At 37.1% G+C, this 12564-nt stretch overlaps 1 protein-coding gene across 1 annotated transcript in view; it reads left to right on the top strand.

The window, feature by feature from the left end:
• The window catches only part of LOC101852907, a 30165-nt gene extending 17601 nt beyond the window's left edge, over positions 1–12564 (top strand). The window contains exons 14-19 of the mRNA XM_005093409.3: positions 878–994; positions 1324–1418; positions 2183–2342; positions 5352–5493; positions 6796–6917; positions 7598–12564. Of these exons, the coding sequence (XP_005093466.1) occupies positions 878–994; positions 1324–1418; positions 2183–2342; positions 5352–5493; positions 6796–6917; positions 7598–7888 (927 nt within the window). The 3' untranslated portion in view covers positions 7889–12564. The remainder of the gene's footprint in view (positions 1–877; positions 995–1323; positions 1419–2182; positions 2343–5351; positions 5494–6795; positions 6918–7597) is intronic.

Genomic DNA, 12564 nt, shown 5'->3' with positions numbered 1-12564 from the left:
TTACAAAGTTTGTTCATATTGTATTTAATGCTTTCTTCAATACATTTCAGTTTGTGCATATTGGTCAATGGTTTTAGGTTGATGCAGGTTTATACTCTAGACAAGATCTTTTTTTTGTATGCTCCTGTTGTTTTGTTGAGACTCTTTCTTACTTTGTTATTGTACTTTTGTCTACCCAAATAACTTCTAGAAATCTAAAGCCGCCTTATTCTTTATATTTTTATATTTATACACTTCAGTTTAATAATAGAGCAATATGAATGGGAAAGCAGAAGGGAATTGCATGTTTGAAAGCATTTCTCATGATTGAGCTGTAAATGGGTTCTGCTGGTAATATTGTTGGAAAGTTCATAATCTTTTTAAGTCTTTTTTAAAAAATGTTTGAATGTAACTTACAGAGCAGTGTAGCATTCATATGTCTGTTTTTAATTCTTCAAGAGGACTTTCCGTATGACATAGAATTCCATTGGATACAATGCTTGGCCTAAGAACGGCAGGTTTGATTATTTGCAGATGTATCGTAATTGGTACTTGATATGAAGAAACTGAAAAAGGTGAAGGGAAAAAATGTGGAAATGTCTTCATTGTATAGGATTAATTCTTTCATTGAAATGTTTGATAGTCATCTGAAGTGTCCATATTTCTCCACAATTGTCCTTGTCTTATGTGACTTTGTCCTGGCACTTTATGGTGCAAGCATAAGCCTTTCTCATATCACATTTCTACCTGTCTACTAAAACCACAGACTCATCTGACATTATAAAATTGCTGAACAGCATTTGGATCATAAGCATTATAGTGTTTTTATTTTCCTTTTATCAAATTATGCTGAATACTGCTATTAATTTCACTTTGCTTGTCTCATCTGCCATTGTAGGATGCTCAGAAACCGACTTTCCACAAAACATTCCTAATGAGTGTACAGAGGCTCTTGGATCCAACCGCCAGAAATTGCTTGGAACCAGAGAACCACGAGGCGAACATCAATGTCGCTGTAAGTGAAGCAGTCTTATATAATCTAGAGTTGCCTCAAGGCTTTTCTGCTCTGAGAGGTTGACATCACTATTGTTTAAGTCGAGCAGACTTATATTTTTTGTCTGTTCTGCTTCTTTCAACTTTTGACTGTAACCTATTTTGACACTAATGATGTCGTTGTAGTTAATCCAGTGACACTTAAGTCAGTTTACTTTAACCAAATGCGGTGTTGTAAAGGATAGAAATTATCAACAACCAAAAGTAGCATATCATAAATGCATTGTCTGTGTTTACCAGTCTTATCGCATGTCAAAAAGTAAACAGTGTTGAACTTGATTCTCTCCTCAGGTCCAGTACTTGAAAAGATCACTCCACATCCAAAAATGTGTCTATATTGCTGCTTCATCCAACTTGAAAGATTCCAGATCTGAACCTATCTGCAAGTAAGTGTATGCTTTTTTTTTTCAATGGTATATGTCCCTATTTGAGTTTTGTCTTTGCCTTCAGACCTTGTGCGATTATAAACGTTTCCAGTGTGACTGCAGTAAGACATTCTATTGTGAGTTATCTTCTAGTGTTACTGATGCCATATTAAAGATGCAGATGTGTAATTAGACACATATCGTTTCCTGCAGTTGAGATTTTTTGTCTCATCTGGGAGTTAATGTGTTTTTTACCCTTTCAGCCTGCCAATTCTTTAAGCTTTGGCCTCAAATACATTTAAACCTCTGATATAATATATAATTAATCAATTGTCCTCATGAGTTGAATCTAGAAATCAAAGCGTGTATCTTGAGATGATCATATTGTCTCATATATGTCATATTTCATCGGTACCTGATAAATTTTGTTCTCCTGTAGTATTTTCAAAATGTCGTTTTTTGGGGGAGCCAGATGTTAATCTTGTGCCTTTTTTCCTCTTGCCATTCCTGCGTTTTATTTTTACCTTTCCCAGAACCGTTTGATCAGAGTGAGTGGTTGATGGGTACTCTGGTGTTGTTTGCTCCTTCTTTCCTGTATAACATCTATTGTCCTCATCTCTCTTCCTTGTTTTGTTTGTATGTTACATTCTGGTAACACCTCTAATCTTCGGGTCTCATATGACCCAGTTGTGTTGCAAGTGCCGTAAAACTCATACTAAAACTGAGATCAGTATTATGCCAATGTGCTTTTCTTTGGCTTTATATAAATCAAACTTAATTTCCAGAGCAATTGCCCTCCAGCTAGCCAAACTGCCAGATGTGGTGGTGGTGACAGGTGGAAGCAAGGGAGCCAGTGAGATCCTCAGTCACACATTCCACCAGGAGGTGCTCGACCACAAGAAAAAACCTCATGTGTGGCATGTGCTACCAGAGAGAGATGCAGAAGTAAGTTTTTAGTGATGTTGGTGTGCTGCATGTTTTTTCTGCCCATTTCTGACCCCCCCCCCATATAACTCAGCACTAAATTTTCCTGTTTATTGTTCTGTTTTTCACATGAAACAGCTAAACAGCGAGACTAGTGTTATGGCACAGGATCATTACTGTCAGCCATCTTTTGATGAAATGGCCAACTTTGAATTTCTATTCCGAATTCTTTTTGTTCAGCACCCCTGTTATAGAATTAGAGAAAAACAGCATATGTCTATTCAAAAAGATGTATGCTATCCTCAGAAGAAGTTGTTTTCTTTTCTTATAGTTTTTTTTTTAAACTCGGGGTGCATGTTATCCTCTCAAAAATAGAGTACAGTCGAACATACCCAAAACGACCGCTCATGTTGAGGAGAAAAGTCGTCATCTTAGACAGGTGGTCTTCCTAGGCAGGTCAGATGTACAATGAAGGAGAAAAAACATTCTTTTCTGAAGTTTCAGCCAAAGGCAGTTGCTGTAAGGCCCATTAAAGTCATTGAAATGAAGGGGTTTTGTGGGGATTTTGTGGGTGTTTTGGAAAGTTTGGAAGGGGAGGGTGTCGTTTGATTCTGTTGTTTTTTTTCATCATGCAATATTTGCATGGTTGTATTGACAGGTTTTTTTGGCTGTTGGTTTGATAAAATATTGAGGTGATGTTGGACAGGTGGTCATATTAGACAAGTGCCGTTTGATAGTAAAAGTGCAAGGAAGGAAGTGAGAAGATACTAGGTGGTGGCTAGAACATGTCCAACTGTACTTTCTACTGCCTTTAGTCCATTTAGAACTTCGATTTTTATCAGGGATTTTCCTAAGGCTCATATAGTGAAAAACCCTCAAGTGCTGCACCAATTTAGAATGCTGAAGCCATGGTAGAATTTTTGTTGGTTTTTAAAAAACCCTTACAGCATAAGAAACACACTTTAAAAATTCAGTTTCATCAACCATTCAGTTGTTGCATTGAGTGAATTCCTTTTGTATTTGCTTCAGTGCAGTGGCTCCGTTTGTTGTTTAAATATGTGAGGCAGCGTGGTGGAATCAGGCTCTCGTCAAAATAATCAAAGTGAAGAAACTTGCTTTTTTCTGTGGGTTTATGAATATTTCTCAAATTTTTTTTTTTTGACTCAACACCTTTCATGCCCATTAAAGAACTCATTTCTGTGTGGATTTTTCAGAAAAACGTTGATTAAAGGCACAAAAATGTAAATTTTCAGTTACCACGGACTCTTAAGCTAAGGAAATAACTTATCTTTGGCGGCCATTTTCTCACTAACTTTACCTCTGAAAACAGATGACCCCCACTTCCTTCATTCGCAAATATCTCGACTTGTATTCAAGATAAATGGATACTTTTTTCATCCAAATAAACACAAGTGAACAAGCTTTACGATGATACCAATAACTCTACATGCCCAAAAATTGACGAGAGTCTGATTCCACCACCCTGCCTCACATATGTTTTGTGTGTCCGGTCGAATTGGTAAGGCCACAAAAGTCACCTATGGTACTAAAAGTGTTAAAGTGATATTATCGTTTTTGGCAGTATTTAAACCATCCTTTTTCTTATTTTGCCCATCGCGATTAAAAATGAAAAAGTCACATTGAGTAGATTCATCATGACAATGGAATCTTTGTCTTCCTCCTCCTCCTCCTCCTCCTCCTCCTCCTCCTCCTGCTCCTCCTCCTCCTCCTCCTCGTCTTCTTCTTATTCTTCTTCTCCTCCTCTTCTTATTCTTCTTCTCCTCCTCCTCCTTCTTCTTCTTCTCCTCCTCCTCCTTCTTCTTCTTCTCCTCCTCCTCCTCCTCCTCCTCCTCCTCCTCCTCCTCCTCCTCCTCCTCCTCCTCCTCCTCCTCCTCCTCCTTGATTACATCACACTTGAAGTGCAGTATCCAAAATCTTTGTCCAATTAAAATGAATTTGTCTCTTTGTGATATGTCTGTGTACTTTTTCTTAAACAATGCTTCTGTGATACTTGATACAATGATTTTCAGACTGAGGCCATTTTGATTGCTTACCTGTTTGCTCGTGGGCAGGGGGGGGGGATGTTTTTGGTCACTTGATGCTAGAGTCTAGTTCAATAAACATTCTTTCAAGACCATTAAGAGCATTTGAGTTTGAGTTAAAACACATCAAATAAAATCTCTGTCTTAACTCTTTTTATCCGGACTACAAGTATACTCGTAACGAAGACCAGTCTCGGCTACGAGTAAACTCGGAACAACTATGCGGTCACGTCAAACAGCTAGTTCTGCTTGTAATTACCAAAATGCACTATTACAGCGATGCTAGCTCTGTCTAAATATTAAATTTTCCAGTGAACAGCAGTTTCATTGTTTTTGATGGGTGTAGAAACTTGAAAGATGTCTCGAAAATGCACATTCACGACTGACGAAGTACTTCTTGAAATGACGCTTGGTTGTGAGGGGGAATGAGACTAATTTGATGAAAGAGACTCTGAATCAAGTGCCGTAAATTCCATTGTGGATGATAAGGAACAGGAAGTAGACTTATCTAATAGCGATTCAGATCATGGTGAAGGGACCAGTACTGGAATTCGCACAGTACCAATGGGAAGGGCTAGATCTAGATCTATTAATCCAAGAGGACGTCATGGGCGTGGCAATCAGGGTCAAGTTGGAGGGTGGAATACACCTCAAAATCTACATGGTGCAATTGCTGTAATTCCTAATCTCATACACTTACAAAAACTACTTTCAATTTCCTTAAAACCTAAGAGTAAATGTAAGTAAGAGATACACACTGAATTCCAACTCATAGGGTGCAGCGGCCCCAGGACGGGTACAGAGTCCATGGGGGTACGGCCAGGATAAAAAGAGTTAAGATGTAACTGCACATTTGGGCATCCATTCATGAATAAAGAGAAGGCTCAACTCTGAATCTCATTTGTGTATCACTTTTATCCTCTTATATTCTTTTCTTAACCACTTACAAATATGCTGTTACACGGTACGCTCTGTTTTGTCTTCAAAGGATGTCAGTGATTTGTACGCTCAGTGTTCGGATGGCACTTTCACAATGATGTCATTTGGCAAGACTTTGTTCTGTGGTGGCAGTATCAACGAGCGAGAGTCTATTGTGGCCCGCTGCTTCCCCGTCTGTCTGCTCATAGACGGTGAGTGACTCTCTTCTGCTGGGCTTATTGTGATGCCTAACCTGACTGTGGGGTATCATCTGTTTCAGAACTTCCAACATATATTTCTACATGTACATTTCGTAGGTTTTTACCACAGAGGTGTACTTTTAGTACACTGTATTTGAGGTCAAGGTGACACTGGTTTTTCAGGATTATTCTTTAGCTGAGATAGAACTCTTTTATTTTTAATTTTTAAGAGGAGGTCAAAAAGGTCCCCTGTGCTAATTTGAGGATTTGGCCACTTTATCCTGTACACTGGGTATATAATATGTTGAAACATATCTAATGAAAAATACAAAACTGCTAACTTTTCAATGCACATATTTGTTTTATCCACTTTTGATACAAAATTACTGAAGAATGCTTGCTGTCAAATACGATTTCTTTCTTGTGATTTTTTTTTCTGATGGTATTGTACCGTAGCCCTGATTAACATTAATACATCTTGTGCTCACATCTATTAAGAATTGTCTTCTCACATCCAAGTACAACGAGGGACTCACAAAAAAATCCCCAAAGGACAAGTGACTAACATTGCTAACTGCTCAAAGTTTATTCTGTTTATAGTAAAGGCAGTTTGTAGTCAGGAGTGAATTTGATAGGAGCTGCTGTAGCACCTTATGTTGTTGCTACAGCTTTAAGTGTTATGGACATCAGATGTCACCTTAATTTTGTCAGAGTGAACAGGATAACTGAAAGAATGCCGAATGCATCCCGGAAAACTATTGCTCAATACAATATGCTCATGTGTTAACCCTATCCGTACGCCCTGGGGTCATTTTGTACCCCAGGGTTGTATTCTTCACTTTTTAGAATACTTCTAGTACGAAGATTTCTTTGAAACTTTCAGTATTTAAAAAAAATCGTTTTGACAGACTGCTATGCAAAGCGTACGGATCGGATTAACGAGTAAATTTCTTCTTTGGAAAGTGGTGGCACAGAGTTCCCCCCGCCGTATGGATATGATAGTAAAACACGACGTATGGATAGGGTTAAATGAAAGAAAGGGTTGTCTCGTAAAATTGAGCAAGAGTGTGATACGAGTACATTAGCCAGAAGTTTTGAAGCATGTTTAAAAGCATGTTTATTTTGCACAGTAGAGTTCAATGAAATGGGGAAATCGTTTTGGTGAACAAGTCCTGAGCACACTAACAAACACATCTTCCAAGTTTTTTTCACACTTGGTGGCATGGCTGTGGACCAGACAAACTGACCTCGCTGGCTGGATCTGGTGTGCCATTGTTTGATGACCCCTGTTCTACATTTTTGTTTCTCTTTAAGGTGGAAATTCCTCTTGTCATGAAGTACAGGAGTTTGTCTGGAGTGACCATATTGTGGTGCCGGTCAACTGTTCTTCTGCTACTTTAGTTGGAGACCTCACCGTCACTGACAAGTTGTTTCAGGTCAGTTATCATGTCTGTGGCTAGACTATTGAGTACTTTATTGATCTCTTCCCCATGGATTACCATGGACAACATCATCTTGCAGTGATGTTAGCAAGGTTTTTAAATTATCAAGCAGTTCTCTTTTTGATTACTTTGCTTTCTATTTTACTTATTCCTTAGTGATGTTGAAGACATAATACTTTTAGGTAGAATACGATTACTCCAGGTTGCATGTCACTGGATTGTTGTGTAGAAATTCTGTAGAATTAAGTAGAATAGACATTTTTGTAACACCGTTTTGCTGTTAATATTTTTGAGGCACGAGATGAGTTGATAAAACTATGATTATTGTACATGCAAATTTGAGTCCAGTCTTCTTTTGAAGCGAGGCTAGGCTGTTTGAGAATTGTCAAGGCTTCCAACTCAGCATTTTTAGGGCGTACTTTAATTCAAAAGTCTTTTGTAACTTCTTGTTTTAAAAAGGGTTTCTACCCTTCTCCCTCGGAGACCTAACATTAACAACATACTCTATGGAACATTACAGCAAGGGAAGCAAACTTGCACTTATCACTACATGGCATTGGACAGAAGGGCAAGAGCCCAGCTGTTGCTGGATCAATAACAACAACAACAACAAAAAGGGTTTCAGCTCATATTCAGACAGTTATGCAGCATAGTGCTTTCTCTCCTCTTCACAGGTCCCTGCTGGAGTTTTGGAGGATGACTGGAAACATTTAAACAACAAGAACACCTCTGTGGAGGATGTGGGGCAGGTTGTAGCAAGGATTGTGCAGAGTCTTCTAGACCACCATCAGTCAGAGGAAGAGAGCGCCACCCAGCCCAACACTCCGGATGCTGTGTCCTCCACTGTTGAGCTGTCGGAGCATGAAGTCCGACCTCATATGAAGCAAGAGTCACCCCCCATAACAGGACCCCCAACTCCGGTGAAATTGAGAAGCTTGCATACAATGAAAATCAATCCTCTATAGGAGATTTTGAATGTGAATTATCCCGAGAGATGCTGAGCCGAGTGTGGCGTGGATTTTATTTTTGTGATTGCTTAACTGAGATCAAACTGTTTACCTGTATGTTATGTTGAGCTTGTCATAAATCATTATGTCTCATATTTATTTATTTGTGACTAAATACACATAAATACAGATGCAAAAAAAAGTTGCAAGCCCTCTACGGCTATGTGGTATGAAAATTGGTATCTTTATAAGTGGAGAACACTTTAAGTGTTTTTTAAATAATTGTTATGACTCTTAGAGGTCTTCCTTGTGTCACTAGGTGCCTAGATATTCCTAACAGTACCAAACAAGAAGAATCTGATGTGATGTTGGGTTGAGTAATTACCTGTGATTTTGGCAAGGGGTCATTCTATTTGATGTATCATAAGGTTTCTCTGCCAGTGGACCATAAAATGCCCTTTAGTGGGCTATACAGTTTCTGCTCTGTCTACACTTTTGCAATTTATTTACAGTCATTCTTGCAAATTGTGACAATTAAAGCACAATTTGACTTCCAATAACTGAAAGCCCCCAGTTTATGATGTGATGTGTTTAGTAATGATGTTGTGACAAAGCTGCTTTAAAAGCAATATGAACAAACCTTTTTTCAATGAGGGAAGAAACAAGTAACATCTCTTACCTTGGAGGGGTTTTTTGTGTGTTTTTACCAAATGAAACCTTTACATTTCAGCAATGTAAATGTGTAGTAGGCAATCTGATATTGGTCAACTTCTTCAGTCTCTTCTCAGTGTTCCTATTGTCAGTACCTGTGTTCTCTTCAATATCTGTCCATTATTGTGCCTATTCACTATGTACAACAACTCAGCTCAAACTTTGAGTGGTGTAAAGGTTATGTTCCTTGTGATGAGAAAACTTTGTTTCCATCCATGCCTGTTTTCTCTGATTGTGCTTGTGCCATCTGCTCGTAGAGCTGCTCATTTGATAAGGTGTTTCACTGATAAATATACATACCCGATATATAGTCAGTAATGCACCTTAAGCCTTCACTAGGAAATACACATTTGATTACATTTGTAATATATTTTTTTATAGCTGCTATTTTGAATTTTTTTTCAGTTTGGCATTATATAGTAGTGATTTTTTCAACTTTTGTGGTTGTAGTTTTACAAGTCAGATTTAGGGCATTAGTAAGAAATCTTATTTTTTAGATGGAAACATGCACTCTGTTTCTGTGGGACTTATTTCTACATAATTGATAGCAATGTAGAGGAGCACTCACTCACTTATGTCACTTGTGCACATACATATTTAGTGAGGAAGAAAGGTTGTATAAAAACATTTAGTGAGACATAAAAAGGTTTTATGTTCAGAATGAATAGATTTTGAACCTACAGAGAAGTCTCAAACTATGTAGCTTTGAAAAAGCAAATGACTTTTTACTATTTTGTTAAGACATTAATATATTTTCCTTTATGTTATGGAGGAAGTGGGGTTGTTACTCTAAGGTTTTCGTTTTTCATTTTTCACATTTCATTTACTTAAAATAGAATTTGACATGAGTTCATTTATTTACATTTGTAGTGAAAGTCTATTTCTCTGGCAGTGATCGCTTAACCTGTGAATTCAAGGCTAGTATTTTGTTGGATGGAAATCAGTAGTATCCCATCATCTTAGATGCAATTTTAGGTCCTTGTAATGTTAATAATAATTTCTTCCGACAACTTTGTTTACCCTGCTTATTTTGGTGTGTTTCTTTTTTTTTTGGGGGGGGGGGGTAAATTTTGTCGAGAATATGGTCAGAGATACTCTCTAGGTTGGTGTTTCCTGCACATTTTATTTGTCTAAGTGCACAGATCATGAGGAAGGATGAAGTCAATTGGCCACAAAGCTAGCTCTGTGTAATGCTTGCTTCAAGTAACATGTCATTGAGTTGTGTATTAGGCTGCAAGTACTTGTTCAAGAACTGTCAGTCATTAGATTATAATTATTTATAAAATCTTTCTTTGTATTATTCAATTTATAGACAACATGCGTACCAAACCCATTTATGGACAGAGTTCTTAATTTTTTGTATGTTTTATATTTCTATATGAGTTTAACACCCAAGTAAATACCAAAACAGTTGGTTCAAAGTTTACTTTATAGGGTGGTGCTACTAAAATTCTCATACAATATTTATAAGTTTAGTTTGTTACAGGGTATTTGAGAACTTTTCTATAACTGTAGTTTCCAAAAGTACTGTTCCCATACCTGACCTTAGCTTAAAATGGTGCCGGGGATTGTATTTACTTTTGGAAAATTCCTTCCTGCTCCTTTACTCAGTTTAGTATGCTCAATATACAAGGTTGGCATTCCTCGGTTATACTCAGGCATCTTGTTTTGTTTTATTTTTCTATCTGTTGGGGAAAAGTTTTATTGCTTTGATTACTAATATATCATTTGAGTAAATATCATTTGATAGGCATTTTTTGTTTTGGGGTTTTTCACCCAATATTGTGTTCCACAATCCATTCCTGATAAAGCTTGGAGATTGTCAGTTAAAGATGGGTTTGAGAAGAGAAACCAATGATTGACTATAGTCGTATAAAGCTGCTGAGGTGAGTCCTTGTCTAAAGCTTTTCCCCTCTTTGACCAGAGTTTGGGGATGAGAAAGTCTGAACTTTATCAAGACTTTCTACAAAGACTTCCATTTGTGCTTTATGTTGTTCATAATTCATAAAAATTGTTTGAGACTTTAAAAAGAAATAAGCTCTGGGTTTCTTTCATGATGAAATATTAAGAAATTCAGGTATTCCGACTCGTGAACTAAAAAACGTTGACATTTATCCAGAGTGTCTTATTGTTATGCTCATTGTCATGACTCATGACCATTGCTCCCTTGCATTATTTTTATAAATAATACTGTTGTTTTTAAATCTTTTTTTTTGTAAGTTTGGCATGGTGGGTGTTCAAAGTTATGCTGTGTCTGCATTTTAGAATATATTTTGTTGGTTAAGTTCTGGGCCCAATTTTGATGGGATATAGAGGATATTAAGATGAAGGCTGTAAGGCTTTTTGACATACGCTGTGTAGTTCTCAGCTAATATGGAGTGCAGATATAAAAATATGATGTTTGAAAACTAGTGTTTTATTGGAAAGACCAAAATGGCAGTCTTCCCAATATCATTGTTCCATGGTGCATGAATAGAGATGGAAGTTATGTCGTTTTCAGCAATCCATACGAAAGCTGAGTGGCTGTCCCCGATTTCATTGGTTGTATATTAAATGCATAATTTGCCAAAAATCTTTTATGGGATAAAGCAGAATTTCATAGAGGTGCACTTCTATGCCAGGTTGGTTTATTTGCTTGCAGTCTATGATAAAAAACACTTTTCAAAGAATCAAAGATATAATATTTAATATGACAATCAGTATAGATCACAAACACTGCACTATACCTCCGAATTTTTTCCCCCCCTTTTTGCACCAAGTAACATGCTCATCGTACAGTTTGGAGTCTCAAAGCTCCAGGTAAAATCATCATTCAGTTGGCAGTCACAAAGGAAAAGAAATTTATAGGAAAAGAAAACAAATGTGTCAGAAGGTTTCAAATCTTTCCTTTTTAAACTTAACTGCACTACACCTACTGAGTCTTCACATTCTCTTTGTATTCTTAGTACACAATATGCCCTTTTAGCGTTTGATCCAGCCTGCAGCTTGGCAATTCTTAGGGCCCAAGTATTTTTTTTCCGCTGAAACATTTGTGCAGATTCAATTCAGACCTTTACTCTTGGTCCCAAGGCTCTGTTTTTACTAGTGTTTGGTTGTGAATATGCATTGTGGTAAATTGCAAAATAATTTTCAAATGTATTGAGAAATTATGGACTAGTTTCCTGCTGCCCTTCAAGAAATGAGGTCATTTTTTTTTTTCATACCTCCCAACATCTGTGATAGATGGAGATCTACAAATTGTAAAAATTAACATTTATATTTTGATAACTATGTTGTTTTTGTGCTTACATCGTGGAAGAGAGGAGTGAATGTATTTCTTCAAGGCAAGTCTACTTGAGTTGATATAGATACTGCATGTTATTTTCATAATGTTTAATATCTTGACCCTTAAGGTTGTTGTAAGTTCTGTGAAATTAATTGTAGAGCCCTAATTTCTGTTATTGTCATTATTGCCCCGATTAGGCTTCCATGGGACAGCGGTGTGTGTTAGTGTTACATTCTGTCTGAAGACAGTTAAGTTGTCATGATTCAGTGTCATATTCCTTAATTGAATCTTGTTCTTCAATATCATAATACATGCCACTGCCAGTGATTCTGTGCTTTTTATAAAGATGAAAATGTAAGGGGGTTTTTTCTGCTGTAATGAGTGTTTTGTGAATTCAATGTTCTGTTGCAAGATTTATGTAAGTACTGACTTTGTGATTTCTTTCTTTTTTTTTTCAAGCAGCCTCATGATATAGATTGTTATCATTAAGAGTGTGTCTCCTTTGTAGTAGCTGTGACAGTATACAACAACTGACAACAATGCAACTGTAATAAGGTATTCATTCAGCCAAAGTAATGTGCAAGATGGTGCTGAGAATTTTTTAGCAGTTCTGTTTAACTCTGTGTTCAGATTGTTGACAATATGCTTTGGCTGTGACCAGTCTAAAGTACACGCACAGACCAATTTGTTGAAAAAAGTTTATTCCGATTTATCCAAA

The sequence above is a fragment of the Aplysia californica genome, unplaced genomic scaffold, assembly GCF_000002075.1.
Source record: "Aplysia californica isolate F4 #8 unplaced genomic scaffold, AplCal3.0 scaffold00063, whole genome shotgun sequence".
In the NCBI taxonomy this organism is placed as follows: domain Eukaryota; kingdom Metazoa; phylum Mollusca; class Gastropoda; order Aplysiida; family Aplysiidae; genus Aplysia; species Aplysia californica.
Note: the sequence above shows the minus strand (reverse complement) of the source record. Positions and strands in the feature narration are given on the sequence as shown.